This window comes from Zophobas morio, unplaced genomic scaffold (assembly GCF_036711695.1).
Source record: "Zophobas morio isolate AGI-343-1 ecotype UQ-CSIRO unplaced genomic scaffold, CSIRO_AGI_Zmor_V1 ptg000575l, whole genome shotgun sequence".
Classification (NCBI taxonomy): Eukaryota; Metazoa; Arthropoda; class Insecta; order Coleoptera; family Tenebrionidae; genus Zophobas; species Zophobas morio.
Genome location: NW_026972678.1, coordinates 201,372 through 219,360, shown reverse-complemented (window position 1 = coordinate 219,360; position 17,989 = coordinate 201,372). Strand labels below are relative to the sequence as shown.

General features: G+C 33.7%; 1 protein-coding gene across 1 annotated transcript; it reads left to right on the top strand.

Moving 5' to 3' along the window:
- Positions 1-5,871: 5,871 nt before the first annotated feature.
- On the top strand, positions 5,872-7,812 carry LOC135121398 (uncharacterized). The gene is made up of 7 exons (XM_064045718.1): positions 5,872-5,931; positions 6,031-6,103; positions 6,153-6,211; positions 6,262-6,394; positions 6,732-6,871; positions 7,055-7,234; positions 7,300-7,812. The coding sequence occupies exons 1-7, from the start codon at positions 5,872-5,874 to the stop codon at positions 7,810-7,812; spliced, it is 1,158 nt and encodes a 385-aa protein (XP_063901788.1).
- The last annotated feature ends 10,177 nt before the right edge of the window (positions 7,813-17,989 follow it).

Here is a 17,989-nt window from a genome sequence, read left to right as displayed (position 1 = left end):
GGAGAGGGGACATTCCAAAAAAAGATTATATGTAATATTTAGATACGCTTTCTCAATGTTATCTAAAAAGGACAACAACGATAACAACCATACCTTTACGAAACTTTTCTTTTTTCATATCCGATATGACCCGAACGGACCGAGGCGAAGTTGGATTAGAAATGCCCTTGCCACGAATGTCATATCAGCTATGGCAAATAATTGCCCTATAACGATTGGATATTCCAGACCTCGGAATATCAATGAATTATTGGGTTCGAATCGTTTCGTAAACTCGGAAAGTGGAGCATTATAAATTAGAAAAGGAGAATAGCTAGCTAGCACTGATTCTTTTTTATAATGTTCCTAAACCTAATATTAAAGTCATATGATTTTTTATATGAAATGTTCCCGAACATTTCTAATTATTCTGGAAACCACTTTCCGAGTATAAACCTGAAAAGACCTCTTCTAGAACTTTTCGCTTTTTCGCTTACCAAGTGCCCTCAAATTCCACTGAAGAAGCCCAGGCAGCAGAAGGATCCTGATTCAAGATACTTTTTTGAACAATCAGTCAAGCTTGATTCAAGGATACCTCTGGAGATTTTAGCGAAAAACTTTTATTAATAAAACTATTCTATACCGCATACGAAAGTTTATTGATAAAAGAAATAGTTTGAGTATCTTCAAGAAGCTTTATGATAATTTTTGTTTGCAAAGATTATCACTACATCTAACCCTAACCTAACCCTAACCCCTAATATCAAGACCCTCCAATTTTAGCCTCAGGCTACTCCTTTTTCAAAGCAATGCTAATACCACCTACAAACGGTTTACTAAGCACACCAATCAATTACAAGCAGATGAATTCAATTACCAGCCAAGAACCGGCGTACTTATAAGGGTTAGGGTTAAAATTAAATGAACGTACCTCAATGTAGGATTTACATAAACTTGAGTTTAGTTTGCACAATATTATCCCGTAAGAGCTCAAAAATTCGTTTTTTTTTGACCTGATAGAGCACCAGGAGGTACCATTTAACATTATAATGAAAAGGACATCGCAAGGGTCGAAAAACGCACTCGGTGTTGTGAATTGCCTTCGTCTACTTCGTTGACAGTGACAAAATGCTGATGAACACCTGGCAAACTTTCAGGAGTAATTATAAAGGCAAGAGGCTTAGGATTTTAAATTTTCATCAAGAGACTCAAGCAAGAAAATAATGTAGCTCTACTGCGAGATGTCAAATGAGCTATAAGCGACCGAATGGTTTTTGATGAAGGAGGTAAAAAATAAGTTAGAAACGGAGACAATAGACCGCTACCTTAAGGTAAGCCGATTTTGAAAATTTTTAATCATGTATTGTCGACGATCGACGGTTTACTCTAAGAAACCTGAAATTCGGACCGTCTTAAAGAAAGGAAGCAGAAGAATAAAGAATAAGAGAGAAGATGCTAAAGAGGGAAAAAAAGTTTTTTTAAATTTTTAAATAATTAATTTTTTCTCACAAGCGTTTTACTTGGAGCCCACTTTAAAGAAATATTTTTACTGGGCGCCACTCAATTAATGAGAAAGTTTATTTAAGCTCACGAGAACACTCTAATATTATTTATGATATGCGGAGCGTTACTTTTAGTTAGTTTAAATATGGGTGTAAACAACTCCACTCGCCCCGAACTGTTCTTAAGTGCGGGGATGTAAAGCAATTCAGTTAACCTATTTTCCTCTCTTATTTAACATCCTAGTTGTGGGCCCTACAGTTTAACTATGACTACGCGCATGAGGAGCTAGAATAACAATATAAAAAAAAAAGATTTAATAAAACATCCCTGCGTAAACATATATTCATCTTGAACAGAGTTTGTAAGGAATAATTATTTATTACTATTGGACTTCCCATTTTGTACAGCGCACTGCAATAAAAAAAAATTGTTTTTTCTTAAACTAAAAAGCCCTAAAACAGAATTTTGACTCTTACTTGACATCAGGCACTTATTGTATAGTGTTTACGCAACCACTACTTTATATAAATAGTTGTAGTCACAAAAGTTTACAAATAAACAGTTTTACTAAATTTTTGGATATAAGAAATTCATAACTTTCAATACAGTTTAGCTTCTAAGATTTTTCAAACTGCCTCCAATGTTTTTTATAAAGCACTAAACCATTCGCAGACAGCAACTTCTTCCGGAAAACCTTCTACTGAGCATTTACTTTTAGCTTTAAGAGAGAACTTAAAGTTTATATTAAGAGCTCTTACTTAACCAGGGCGTGCCATTTTTATATAATATATTGTAAAAATTTACTCAAAGCCTGAAAAGCTTGTAAATAAAATAAGAATAAAAAAAAGTAATAGACTATAGAGATGATTACTCCATCTCAAGTCCTTTTACTTCTTTTAATAAGGTTTTACCTTGAAGGAAATGATAACTTAAAAACTAAATTATATCTTTTACTGCTTGAGGAAATTGAGGTGTGCATTAATTGCAGTATGCTATGTGTGGTCTTAATAACTTCTTTATTAAATTTTAGGTTTAACTTTTTTTTTATCTTTTAGGATTCTAAGTTGTTTTTAGTAAAAACTTTTAACACTTTCTCAAAAAACTATTCTTTTTCTCAAGATTTTATCCAACAGGTTTATTTTTTGTTGTAGTTACTCTAACTAAAAGTTAAGTGTTATGCCTTTTATTAAGATTAGGGTTGAATTAGAACAGCTTTCGGAAGGCTACAACTTACGCTCATTTGTGATATATTTTGAAAACCTTTTTCTCCTTAATAAAGTAATAAAATTTTCTAAAAGCTTTTAATAAAAAGTTGTGTTAATTGAGTCCTTGGATAATTCTAAATAAACTAAATATATTTTTTTATAAAGGGATTTACTGCATGTTAACTTCTTTTTTTATAACTTCTTACAGCTAACAGCAGAATCAAAGCTTGGAATAACCATACGGCAACTGCTTTTGCAATTTGCTTTGAAAAAATTAACCTTTTATCTATTGATTCAAAGCGAAATTAAATTATTTCTAAGGGATGAGCCATCCGAATATGAACCACACAATGGTTAAATAATATATACTTTTAAAGTAACTTTAATGACAAATATAAGAAAATTTATAGACATTATTTGTAAATGATATTTTAATTTATGAGATTTATATTATTTTGTATATAGAAAGCGCAATAACGTTTGTGTATAATTCCATCTTTTTTAGTTGTTTTTATTTTATACAAGTTTTCTCCTTTTTTTCAACTTTATATAAAATTGTTTACTTTTCAGTTTATTTTATTATCAACTTTGAAAGGAACTATATAACTTTGGTTAACTTTTTTGTTTCTACACTTCATAACTTTTTAGTCAATAATATGCTTCTTTACGACCTATAAATTACTAACCGCCAGACGAACTATAGAAGCAGTTTGTTATCTATTTTACTATAGTTCGAAACAAATTACATTAAAAAATTAATCCTTCTTTGGAATCTCCGTATCTCAATTGTCCAGGTAAGTAAAGGCATTTCTTTGTGATTAGCTCCTCGATAGGTGGCTCGTCTTTTGCATACAAGCTAATAGCTCCAACGGATAACTTTCTTTGGAGTGGATTAAAATAATTTAAATTCGTAGATCTAAAAACTCCTGCATTGTTTACCTTCTCATTTTTAGTACTACTAAAAATAATATAAGAAAGTTTTATAGAAATCGTAAATGAGCCAAAAATAGTTAAAGTCTCATAACTTCTAGCTATATATTGAATCACTTTTAATTCTTTTATAAAGATTTTTTTTACTTTTACTAATGAAATAATAAACAAGTCATATATTTACTATCGAAAACTACCAACCAATACCATTACAATTATGCCATCTTAAACCAACAGGTGGTTTTTACACTGCATAGAAATTTTATAATATTTTTCAACAATCTTTATTGGCCGCGTAGAAAATATTGAAAGGAAAATATAAAAGAATAAAAAGAGAAGGAAAACAAGTAAAATTTTTTGAGGTTGTGATACAAAAAAAGAAAAACCAAAAAAAGGAGCAACCACATACTTTGATAAATGAATTATGTGTGTTTTTCTTTACGAAATATTGAATTGTTTGGTAACAAAATAACTTATTTTTGACGCCAAATTATAATCTGGATTCTACAAAAATTAGAAAGTGCGTCAATCCATATTAATTTTTTATGGAGAAGTTTACCATTTCTTATGGATCCTTTTTACAAGATAATAAATAAAATTATAAAAAGCTATAAGGGCTGCCATTTCATTAAATTTTCGTTGCAAATGGAATACTATTAAGTTGGTTCCGTAGGTACCCGACAGGGAGGCTCACTTACTTAGAGGCTAGCAACGTGCTTTTATCAAAATCTACTAACGTAATGTATGCGTGTGTAATGACGTGTTTAGCAGGGATTCATCAGACGCAACACATTTTAAAATTCTTGATGGGCCTGTTAGAAATTAAATTATTAAACTTGTATAACTTTAATATGACAGTACTATTCATTGTATTCACCCCCTATGTCATTGTAGTGGAGACTCGGTAACATTCTAGTTTTTTCCTGTAGAAAAACATCTTTTTCACTATTTGGAACTTCGAGATGTTTCTGGCGCTCTCTCCCTGCTTCACTCTTCTCCTTTTAGCACTTCAGAAACCATTTCGTATTCTTTTTATTATTATAGTTATTTGCTTAGTCATTATTATAATAGTAACGACTCATTACTTACCTCATATTCATTATTTAACATTCTTCATACAGAAAGTTCTTATGTTACTTATTATAAACTTTATATTATTAACATCGTGCTGAAGTAAAGACATTCTGCAAAAAATTTATTAATAGCTTGTGAAGGATTTATAATCGATGTTGAGTTGAAAGAGTAAAACTAAATTCCGTGACTTTCCATAAAATTTTTATTTACGAAAAATGAAATTATACAATGCTACTTTACAAATATTTTAAAGGCGAGCTTCAGCAAACTACCAACGACGTTTATTAAGACTCGCTTTTATTCATTATTATTTTGGACACAACGCGCAATGCTTACGTTTGTTAAGGGCTACTATTCGATTGGCGCAGGCACTTTAATTGATTATCAATTTTATTATTATCGTTAATGCTTTTTATAGGAATTGTGCGACGAGGAATGCCTACTTCAAACGCTTGGCGGCTTGTGCTTAGCGGGCACGAGGGATAATCCCACCAATCGGACGCCTCTACTATACAAGTCGTACATCCGACTGGCGGATAAGCCGTCTTGCAGCCACCAACAACTCGCTAGTCGTCTTCTTTTAGCCAAGGAAGCAGTAGAGGTGAGCCCACTAAGATTCACGTGATAGCTGGAGAGTTATTATCGGTCCTCGAAGCTTTTTCATATAAACTTTTGAACTACTATTCTTCATAGGCGAGCTTGCCTGCCACAGACCTCTGCCTCATTGGTGAGCAGTGCAGCTTGATGTTCCCCCAACACACTGCTCTCCCTTCTTTAGTATATTTGGATACCATTAGAGTATTTATTTGTACTGTTTCATTTAATTGATTACTTTTCCTACTTTAGAGTTGCATTATATTTCTTTAAAAAGTATGTTTTCTTTATTATAGGAGAGCAACTCATTTTGGTTTATTATTATGATTTCCTTAAATTATTGCGACCTTCTCCATTTGCTGTTTCTAGACATTACTCTTTTTCATTGGCCCCATAATTTTGTTCGCTGGCTCGTTCTCTTCTCTTCTGCCGTTCGTCATTGGCCCTCTTTGATCATCTCATTACAATCCTTTTTGTGTTGTCTCTTGTTAAACTTTGTATTTCTTGCTGCTCTCACCTGCTTGTCACCGTGAAACAAGAGAAACTTTATAGACTGACTTTTTTTGCGTAGAGTTCCTATTGGAGAATGAAAGGGAATGCTGCACTCGCCGCCTATTATTTAAAGAAAAGCCTCTTGCTAAGCGAAGTTTGCCTTTTATTTTTATAAAGTAAACAAAAGTAGCGATCTGAGAAAGTTTATCACTTTGCTGTATTAAAAGTTTTGTGCACTAAAGTTTTTGCCTAGTATTCGCAGCCTCTCATAGATGAGCTCTGCCACGCCACGTGTTCTTTGGCAGAGTCTTTAGCCAATCAAACAGGTGTTCATATTTTCTAGTCATCTTTGTGTGTTGATTCCAATTATTTAAGGAAACTTTGATGCTGCCACGAGGATGCTCAATTTGGCTTCGACGCACTTTTCAGTGAATGTTGTTTACTTATTTGCATGTGTTTATAGTAATAGTTGAGCATTCTTTAGGTGATTGGTGCGGAGCTGTCCTTAAAAAAGTTGCAGTACGAGGAACAGGCTTTGCAAAATAATTGGAGCAATTGCCGAAAGCATCTTCCTCATATCCAGTCCTTTCTTACCGCCGATAAACACGGCGCCATTGGTTTAAATATTTTTTTCGCTCTTTTTTGTGTAACTCTTTACTTTGCCGACTGCGGCGCCATGCTATTATTCGTCCCTGTTCGGTAAGGCCATGCAGGGCCACGTGCTATCAGTGAGACCTCCGTGGCCCCACATGCCTTTTCTATTTCCTACCTTTTATATTTTATTATAGTTTCTTCGGTACTGGCTTTATTGTACTTTCTAGCGCAGCCAACAGCTCTTACATCCAATAAGAACGTGGCCTACCGTATTTTACACCCCCTTTAGCTATTTTGGCACCACAAAATTTTAGCTACATGAACTTTTCATAAGTTGTTGATACATTTTACTACGTACAGATGCCCAAATCGTCTGCTTACAACTTCGCGGCCAATACGAAACGTCCCTTGGTAACTGGCCGAAAGCTCTTCAGTGCTTCTCATACTGCCGCAAGTTTATAGATTTTCTCCCCGTGAAAGACCAAATTTCCGTTTATTTGGTCGTTATTATTATGCTCATCCGCACAATTATCCACCATCTTCTTCACAAACACCTTATAATTATTTATAGAAGTCCCAACTTTCTACATCGTTAGTTTTCGAAAAACTTTGTATAATAATTCAACTAATAAGCAGTCTTCTTACAGTTTATATTTTAAATACTTTATTACTATATAATGAAGGACTCTACCAACGCTCTAATTTTGAGCGGAAATTATTGTTATGCTATGGAGCCTGCCATTGGAGCCTTTTCGCTCAGCAAAAAATACCAATTTCATGATCTTTTTGCAGAAAGTATTTTATTACTTGCCAGAATCCGCCTTTACTCTGACGATGCTTATAATGCTCTTGCACTTATCATGGTAAGAGTAAAACCGTTTAGAAACTTTATTAATAGAAATGCTAACACCTTCTTATTGTGGCACAGGAAATCGTTCAACACGTCATTGCACACGGAAATACCAAAATGTCCATCAATATTTACCATCTACTGAGTATCTGTGCTTTAAACCTTTTCGGAATATTTAAAAGTGGTAATAGTCATGAAAAGGAAAGTAAATTCCTTCTACAGTTTTGCCTTGAAGGTGTTCGGAAAACTGAATCGTTTTTCCCACAGTATAACTTATTAAGAAAAAGATACTTGGATACTCCTACTTCTAATAGTAATACTAACACCTTTGTGCGAGTTACGAGGTCAAGTAGCAGAGTAAAAAGTGGGGAAAGATTTTTAAATACCAACCAAGATTATAGTGCAAGATATAGAAAAGGATCTAAAAAATCATCCACAAAACATAATGCTAGAAAGAAAACATTTCCAGCCGCTTTATTAGAAAGTTATTACTTACAAGCACTATTACACCACTCTCTCGGAAATTTTAAAGAAAGAAATGTTAATGCAAAATTGTTCAGGCTAGCTTATTTGCAACAACTTAGTTTGTAAAGCTGTCTAAATCTGTTATTAATTTTAATACACGTATCTACAGCAAGTCTTTTTACACTTTTAAATAAACTTTTAGTAGTATTAATACTATTTGTACTAAGTAACCTTCGCCTTTCAGCTTTACAGGTTTTAGTAGCTTACACGTATAGCTTATAAAGATGTATATAAAAGTTAATTGGTATAAGGCCAGAGTGATGCCCGACTTCCCAGTAAGGTGGACAGCTGGATGTGTGCAAGGTTTTGACTGCATCATTTGATAAGGGGGAATTAGAAAAGAAGCAAGCATCAAAGGAGAGGGGTGAATAGCGTGTAGCTAAAAACTTTGGCCTATTATTTGGATTAATGCCTCCGGCTTTTGCTGTCCCGCTTATTTTGAACAGGACATGAAGATGCTCTGAGGACAATCGCAGCAGAAGGATGCATGAATTGCCCTTTTTCATCACGTGGGTCGTCGTAGAAACGCGGCATATGTAGGATGTGCCGGTCGCCTACTTTTTAAGCATCCTTCCATCCAAAACCCCTTTTCGGCTGTTACGGGCAGCGTGTTTGCATTAAAAAATCGCCTTAGAAAATAGTGAAGCAGCACATCAGCAAATTATTTTTAGGATGTTTGTAGGTTGAAATCAACTCTAACGAATTCATGCCACCAAGTTGACATGGATCCGCACAGTCAGTTAGGGAGAATGATCGGGTGGTAAGATAGGTTTCACCGCATTAGAACGGCAGCGCCCCCGTAGCGCTTGCTAAGAGCCTTATAGGTTCCATGAGCATTAATTTACGCTTATACACTTTCTACAAAGCTCAACATAGCACAACTTGAATACTCTCTACGCAGAAGCTATTTAAGATATAAGTCACCTCGTAAACTAATTCAGTTGACTAAACAGTTTACGCTTTAAAAAATGGCGACCATATGCAAAAATCATTAATAAAAAAAAAGGCTATTTTTAAAAAGTATCTTCAAATGTTCCTTTCTTGCAACTTAACTAAATATTACGTAATTCTTAAAATCTTACGAGATTTTTTAAGACTAAGTAGAATTGGTAACTAGACCGAGCTTGACATATGAAAGACATAAAAAACAGGAATAAAACAATTATTTTATGGTATTACCGTTTAGTTAATAACATTAGAGAACAGATAATCAAATTAACGTGCTGCTATTGCTCGCTCAGGCTATTAGTAAAATTGTTACAATTTATAAAATATAGGTAAAACTTTTAACCCAAGCTCTTAAAAATAATTACATGTTAAGCACAGCCCTCTAGACGTATTAATCTTCAATATTGTTATAGACAATTGCTATTATAAACCCATTATGCAATTCAGGTTTCCTTAAATAATCGAGTTAAGCGTATTGTGAAAAATTATAATTATATTTTAAATATAATAAACTTAAGATAATAAGTTTAAGCACTTAACCAAAACATTAGGTGTCCTCATGTATTAGAAAGGGACCGTTCTGTACAAGCATAAAATAAACTGGTAAAAGGTAGACAACACTGTGGTTTGATCTAGGGCGTTAGGAAAAAAGCTGCATCAAGGCCGTGTTGCTTACAATAAGACAATGTCATAATAGATAATATTATGCCCACTTAATTTATTTAGTACTTTACAATAATAATGATTGAAACGGTTGAAACTAGACCTTCTAAATTCTTTCTGTTTATTAGCCACCGTAGCTAGTGTCCTTAGTCCTACTATCACAGTAATGGCTCATTAATTTTGTGAGGCCAATTCGGCTAATAAACGGGTTGAAAAAAATTGATAAAAACTATTTAAGATATATTTTTAAATGCAGATTCGTTAAGACTTATAAAAAATAAAACCACATGCTGCTTAGAAGATAAACATAAAGTAGCAAAGAGGACCTCAAAGTTTTAACAATGTTAATAATAATTTTTTTGGAAGTAGAATTAACACCTAGATCCTGCCATTTTGGTGTTAAAGCTCCTGGAGAGACCTATCAAAATCTAGTCATACCATAACAAATGCTACTGACTTTGTAAACTTTAACGGTAAAGTTAAAGAATTTACAATAAGATTTTACTAAACATGAATTAGTTACAGGTTAAAAAAAGTATTTACTTTATTGAAAATTTTTTTTAACTTACTGTAGGGGTATAAATGAGGCCACCATTAATCAAAGTTTGTTAAATACCTACAGCAATAGATCAAATAGCCCAAGCGAGAAACAAGGAGAGTGTTTTATATTATATAAACTTACTAGATATAGCCCAAATGTTTCTAAATGTGGAAGTGGTGCCAGTGTTGGTAGACAAGCAAAACAGCATTTATACGAAGCAACCCTAATTAAAATTTATGATCCATTGAGGGCTATTTCCATTGAACGCTGAAGGGTGTCAAATGCACCAATAAATAAATCTGTGGAGCGTAGAAAAATATTTTGACTGTTTTCTTATTTTAGCTACTGGTTTACAATGTTAAAATACCTTTTTGAGAGAAAAGCCTCAAAAACTAATAATTACGAGGAAAACTACAGAAAATTTAATAGTTCAACATGCAGAACTCCTTCGTCAAGTGCTGCCTATCTTGTCTCCAGGAATGTCTGTACTAAATACCAGTTAAGAACACATAGGGATATAGCATTTCCATCAGAAATGGCTGAAGAAAAATCTCTGCCTCTAAACTTTGTTCCTGAACATTATCTGCAGTTTAAAAGAGGACCCAATATTATTCCGCCTTACCCTTATGTGGATTACTTTGCCTTATCCCCTTTGAGGAGAAAAAAGGGTCGGTTTGTAAAAGCACTATCCTTTACTCGTAAAAAGTTTGGATTTATTCACCGAAGAGCTTCTACAAGTAAAGGTAACATAGAGTCCTCTTCTGAGAACACTTTGGCTATATCTGATGAAAACTTTATACTTTTCGACATTGATTTTGAAATTTATGACCGCGAAGACCTTAGGCCCTCTGAAAAACAGAGATTAGTCGAAGAGTTAATTTTGTTAACTTCTCAAAATGACCAAAACTATTTTTCTGACGTGGATTCTTACGAAACTCCTCCAGCCTATTGCCTCGTTGTAGGTCAAGAACTTTATTTAGAAGTTTTTTTGAAGCTTGCAGATAAGAATTATGGGGAGTTGGATCTTACTGAAGACATTCAAAAGTTCACTTTATAATATAATTAAGCTTCTCAATGTTTTATGATATCCCGATCCCTTACGATAATGTTTTGCTAGCTTCCTAACTTTTTTTATTATATATTTCTTTTTTAAAAGGGGAGAAATTTTTAAAATCCTGAAGATTATTCACTTTATTATTAAATATAAAGAGTGGTAGGCTTTAAAAACAAATGGAGATCATTCAAAGCACACCGTTTCTTTCTCGGACTTTATTTATAAACATGTCAATAAATCTATTAACCCGTAGAGAAATTTGCGAATAGTATGTACCTTATAATAAGCTGAATTTTAAGCCTTTGTGCAAAGGACAGAGACGAGCACAAACATTTTACTATAGTAATGAGTATTAAACTTCTACCAGGGAAAAATAATTTGTTGGTAAGCTCTATTTACAACTCGCAATATCAGAGAATAGTAATTGTCTAATTTAAGTCTAGTTATTTTAAGGCTAAAGAAAAATCCTTGCTAACACCTGGGCAATAGGGCTAAATTGTAAGTTAGGGGGAAAGTACAGGACGTTTTTTTTTTAAATTACCACCACTGTGGTATTGTAAGAGAGGTAAACTAGAGCAAAAAAGCCATTAAGTTGAGCCTGGTTAAAAACGCCTGTTAAGTTTCCATGCTTTCTTTTAACTATTAGAGTTTTTAAATTAACAGGCATCATTAAAAACAAATTTATTTAAGAACATTTTCTTCCAATCTAACGATAGTTTCTTCCTTTCCACCGATAATATATAACATAAAGAAATATCACATTAAAACAGTTTAACTAAGAGACTCCAGCCTATTTCTTGCCTAATGATGCATATTTGAATAAAAAGAAAGTGTTTTGATTTTTCTATTTAAGAGTAGTAAAGGTTTGGTAAAAGTATTTGTGCACTAATATACTTTTTTTAAAAAAAACTTAGTCCCTCCTAAGAAAAAAATTTGTCTGATTAAAAAAAAGTTAAAAGGCAGTTTAGTCTTGCTCAGTAAATATTATTACCCCTTACTTTAGTTTTAAGTCTAAGTGATAATAACCCAACTCTAATTCTCTGACTGTGACTTACTTTTTTAGCACAGATAGAACGATATAATTTATCACTATAATAACTTTGGAAAGGGGTAATATAAATATTCTTTGTGTGTAAAGAAAAGCTCTAGCCTTTTAAAAGATAATTTAGTTTTTCAAAACCACCATCAGGTGATGTATATAACGGTATTATTATCCTATTGACCCATATCAATGGGCAAAAAAAAAAAGGTAGGATATTATAAAGTTTAGAAAAAGAAGGATTAAAAAATATAGCATTAAAAAGTCTCAAGGCAACTTTTCCTAAGCGTCTAAAAGGGTAATCTTGAGGTGCAAATAGAGCATACTACCTTTACAGTTTCCTAAGTCATATTGCAGCAGGTACTGATATCTAACATTTTATTTATTTATTAAGTTGGAGTAATACAATTAAGAATATACGTCCTTTTACTGCTTAATCCCTATTCACCTTGCAGCAAAGGGGCGGAGGGCACATTCCAGTAGTAGAGAAAGTTGACCTTTTACAATCATCTGTTATAGAGCACACATCAGTTGTATTTTTGTTTTTATTTAATTAATACTTATAAAAATTATCATTTATTATTACATTTACTGTCATTATTACTAAAATTATTATTATTACTAAGAATATTATTATTACATTATTGCTATTATTATTATTATTAATATTATAGGTAATAGTAACGAGGGTAGTATTATAGGTACCCCTAGTCTGTCAATTAAACTGTGTAGGATCAACAGGTGCTTAGGTCTCATATATTTGGTGTCCCACCGAGGAGCGTGAGTTATTATCGTAGATTGCAATTTGTTAGAGTGAATGCTGATCTGTTCAAACCATATTTCTGCGTTGTTTTTAATCAATTCCGTGATAAATTCAATTTTACAGTCTCGGTGCAGTTGCAAGTTCCTTATAAACCACGGGGAGTTGGTACACAATCGAAGAAAATTTTTTTGTAGGATTTGTAGCCTATTAGGTTTCTCATAGAAGCGTAGATCCAAGCGGAGGAAGCATACATGTCTATAGGTCTTAGCATGCATTTATATAGAATCAGCTTTGCTAAGGTTTAACTTATTCTTTTTGTATAGTAGAGGATGTAAAACATTAGTAATAATTCTAAATTTGTTAGTTAAGTAGTCTAAGTGTGCGCCCCACTTGAACTTGTGGCCAATAACTTAGCCTGCGAGCTCCAGAGGAGATCTTGACCAAATACTCGTAAGTTACTCACCGGGCTATGTTTCCTTCTACTCGAGATCAGTAAATCCTTGAACTTTTGTCGGGTTAGATTTAAGTTTATTTGATGCCCACTAGCTTTTAAGGGGTTCTAATTATGATATTTTTTATACCCAAAGGACTAATTTAGAACTTGTATAGATCGCAGCGTCATCGGCATACAATGTTGACCGTTGGAATATCAGAAGTGAAGATAGAAAACAGCAGTACGACGTTTTTATCGTCTTAAATATCTATAGTAAGTACATTGTTTTTTCAAAGGTAATGTTTCAGTAATTTTATTTTAATTTAGGGCTCGCCGCACTCAATCTAATATATAAACTAGTAAACAGCACTCTCTTCCAACAGTACCAGTACCTATACAGGACGAATCCCATATAGGAACCAGCACTACTGGTTTTGCGGTCGAGCCAACCGGAACCGAATGAAACTCAAGGTAAAGAGTCCATCCAGCCCACAGCTGGTCAAGAATAGCCAACAGTGCTCATACAATACGCTCAAAATAAAGATTTATTTATATAAACGATAAAGTTTATTATGCTTAGCTCTCAACAAAGTTGGAAAGACTTGGGGACGAAAACGCCCCTGTGGGACACCCGTAGAGAGTACGAATCGGAGGTTAGGGTTTCTATCTCGACTTTAAATTTTCTGTCTTTTAAAAAGACCTCGATTAATTGAATGAGGTACGAAGGGATATAATTGGCCGTTTTGAAAATTAATTCTTTGTGCCATTCGTTATCAAAGGCTCCTTCGACATCTGAGAATAAAAAATTATAGCTTTTTTATAACTAACGCTTTTGTAACGTGCTCAGAAAACCTCAAAAAATCTGTGGAGTGGTGGAATGAGCCTTTCAAAAGCCGAACGGTACATTAGGGATTATGGCCTCCCTCTTAACAAAAGTCTGCAACTTTTGAGGGCTTCTGCGATTTTTCTGAGGCAAGATAGTAGGCTTATAAGGCGATAAACTTTGACCGAATGACAAGAGGTGGGCATCTCTGGGATCATTATAACTTTGAAAAGTTTCCAGCGTTCTGGAAACGTTTAGAAGGGATATCATATCCATCAATTTAACAATGTAAGTAAGTGCAGTTAATGGGAGATGTTTAAGCATTGGATTAGTTGTACCATCTGGAAAGCTAGCTTTTTTGGTGGAAATGTTCTTATCACTCCAGTAAATTTCTTCCAGTGTGGCATGCGCTAGCAATTCAGTGATGTTCATTCTCCATCGGTGTAGGGGATAACGGGTAAAACGGAAAAGTTAGAGCAATTAACACTTTGAGAAGAGACACCAGAGTGAGCGCTTAGGAATTCTGCAAACAGATTAGCCTTGGCTAACGGGAAATAAACGGTGTGACCTCCGTAATGGATTATGTATGAGTTTAGAGAGGGGTTATTTCTGTTCTTAAAACCCTTTTGCTAATTTCCATGAAGTATTGCCGAAATTTGTCTCCCAAATTTGTTGAAAAAAATAAGTAGTTCCCTTTTAACCCTATAATTCGCTTCTTTTAAAAGGCGTTTGTCGTTTGGGAAGTTAGTACCTATTTTTCATTCGCCTACCTTTGGTGATTATGGGTTTCAACTTTTCTGGTAGTATAAAAGGTGAAACAAGTAGGGTTTTGTGTTCTGTTGCTCGAATGTGTGACTTAAAAAATACGGGCTCTAAGAGCGTTACTGCGTTATTAAGGTTATAGATAGGCGAAGGAGTCATGAAAAAAGAAAGGTTATCCTCTAAACATCCCTTAAAACTAGACCAATTCGTTATTTTCTTCTCCTACTTCTTAAGTAAATTGTAGGGAGTATGCTCTAGAGTAATTGGAACAGGGTAGTGATCAGAAGAGAGTTCCAACAACATTGCTATAGAAATTGAAGCACAAATGTTCTCAGGGCAACATCGAGCACATCGTTTGTGTAATTTGTGGAATGAGTTGGAGCACTAAGACCTATCACAAGATTTCTTTTTCTTCAGCAAGTTTTTCTAGAATGACTTTAGCGCAATAACCCAATATCCACAACACCTAAGACACAATTTAAAACACAATATACGGAAAACACAAAAAAACACAAAACACAAATAGAAAAACAAAAATAAGCATAGATCATAAAAACGTAGTGTATATAACCATTAACTATAAAGTACACAACCATAAAACTCATATACATAAACAAAAATACAAACACAAACAAAACAGAAAACTCAAAATAGAGAAACACAAAATTCTAACCCTCTAAATTTTCACAGAAATAATGATCCAGAGCGGTGCGGTAGTATATATAGTATCAGTACTATATATACTACCGCACCGATCTCAGATAAATCCAATCAGAAAACCTGAGAAACAACCAATAAAAATACAAGAAACGGGAAAATCAACACAAAAAAAATTTAATTTGACCTAGATAATTAATTGGATACAAACTAAACAAAAAAAATTATTTGGTTCAATTAAATATATTGTAACTATATGGAAGCTTATTTCGACCTTTTGAAAAGGTATTATAAATACAGAACGGAAACTGATCAATAAAAGTATCCTTGCTTTAATATACTTCTTAATATACATTATTTATACAAATTTTGATAGACCCCATTTGTGTTCATGCAAGTACTATTCCAGAGTGAACGTTTGAAAATGAGGTCTTCGCCCACAATTTCTGAGGTTGAGCTAAAGAATATCCTACCGATAACCCTCCCTTCTAGTCTTTTGTCGGGAGGTTTATTGCTGAATATGATACATAACATGGTTGTTAAGTTTCAATTTTAATTCCTACGGCTTTAAGACGGGAGAGTTTTTGGTATTTGAGAGGAAAGTGCAAGATGTGGTTTTTTTATGAATAAAACTACTCCGCCTAGTCCAGAATTGAGTCTATCTTTTCTATACAATGAATAGTTTGGCAGAGTGTATTTGTCACACTGATTAAAATGCGTTTCTAAGACTAAAATTATTTCAAAACATGACCTCACGGTCATCTCTTGGAGTTCGCGTATTTTGGTGCAGTAACCATCAGCATTCCAGGTTAAGATCTTCAAGTTTTGTGCCCTAGGTAAAGTCATGGGTTATAATTCAATTTTTTAACAGTTCATTAATGGACTTAGCAATTTGAGCACTTAATTCTGTCGCTAATGAGGAAGCAAATTACTCATCAATTCATTGACTGAATTTGTGCCTTTTAAATATGCCATAAGACCCGGTTTCCCTTCATGTATTCCAGAACCAGAATCTTTAGAATATGGGATATCTGGTTGAACCTTTTTTTCTTCCCTTTTCTTTGCTTCTTTATAAAGTGGTACACTTTTAAATTAGAAACGACAGCCCTTGTAGTTGACTGTGTGTTCCCCTTGGCAATTTGTGCAGCGCAGTTTAACAGATTTTTCTTTTCCACAAAGTTTAGAGTCGTGATTGTCACCTCACGTACACATTAAAATTCTGATGTGCAGTACTTGGAACTATGCCCATATAGTTGGTGGGGGGAACATTGGTCAATTCGACCTCTATTTTTAAGGGTTTTACTGAAACTGAAATGTATCTGTTGGTTTTTAGGTTATAGAAGTTAGCCTCGGTTTAAGGCAATTTAATGAGAACTAAAGGTAAAGGAATGCGAATTACCTCTCTGGGACGAAAACATCGAGGCTCCAACTCAGTCTTTAAGATCCTTACCCTCAGGGAGTTGGTAATTGTAGTATTCGTATCCGTCTCTGTCCAAGACAGCGAAAGTCATTTGTAGATGAGATTAGTATACGTATGTTATGTCTGACGTTTTTAGCATTTGTTATTTTTGATTTTTTCTCTTTTGACTAAGTAAACAATATCATTTCATTTTCCTTATTTCGAATTTTGATAGGGGGGACCTTTCTTTAATAATATAATAATTGTTATCATTGTGGTTAGAATCATAGTTATTATTAACACTGGTAGCACTGTTAACGTTAGCTTTTTTTAACTATTATTATTAAAGTTGTTTATATTGATATACGTTTATTGATCTTGGAATCGGTATTATTGTTATTGTTATTATAATTAGTAATATTACTGTCGTCAGCGCCTATGTTTCTCTTATTATCAGTGTTATATTTTAGGTCACTATTGATGTTGCTATCATTATTGTCATTACCGATAGCATTGCAGCCCATCTTTACGTCGTCTTTAAGTATTTCATATGATTTTTCGTATGCAAGTACTAGCGTACTGAAAGTATTGGGGGGTTTAATAATTTTTCTTCTCCTAAAAGTATCATCATTAGCTAAAAGATTTTCATAGGAGTCTATTTTCTGATAAGCTTTTTCTAGTTTTATTTGTGAATTTTGAAGATGTTCCTTTAATACTTCGACAGAGGCAGTGAGTTTTCCCACAAACACCTGAGTGTATCTCCCGGTTACAGAATGTTACACTTTATGACTCTGTTATACCTAGCCTTTTTAAGGCGAATTACTAGAATCAGGTTTAGTACAGTTGGATTTTAAATACTTCCTTGGTTGTTTTTCATTAAACAGGATTATTTCTGCTTCGGTAGGATACCTTAGCCACTGCCTGATTGTTATCACAAAAACCGAGATTTATCGGCTGATGTTATCGATTTACTAAAGCCAGCATTGTCACTAGAAGATCTTTTCAGACCTTATTATTATTTCTACGCCTAAATACCCCTGTCATCAACAATTTTCAGCTTCAGTGTCTAAACTTATTTAAAGTAGTTTGCTTCTACTCATCATTTATAAAGCTGAACTGTTACGTTTTCTTTAAGCTATAGATAATGCTCTTCTGATACAG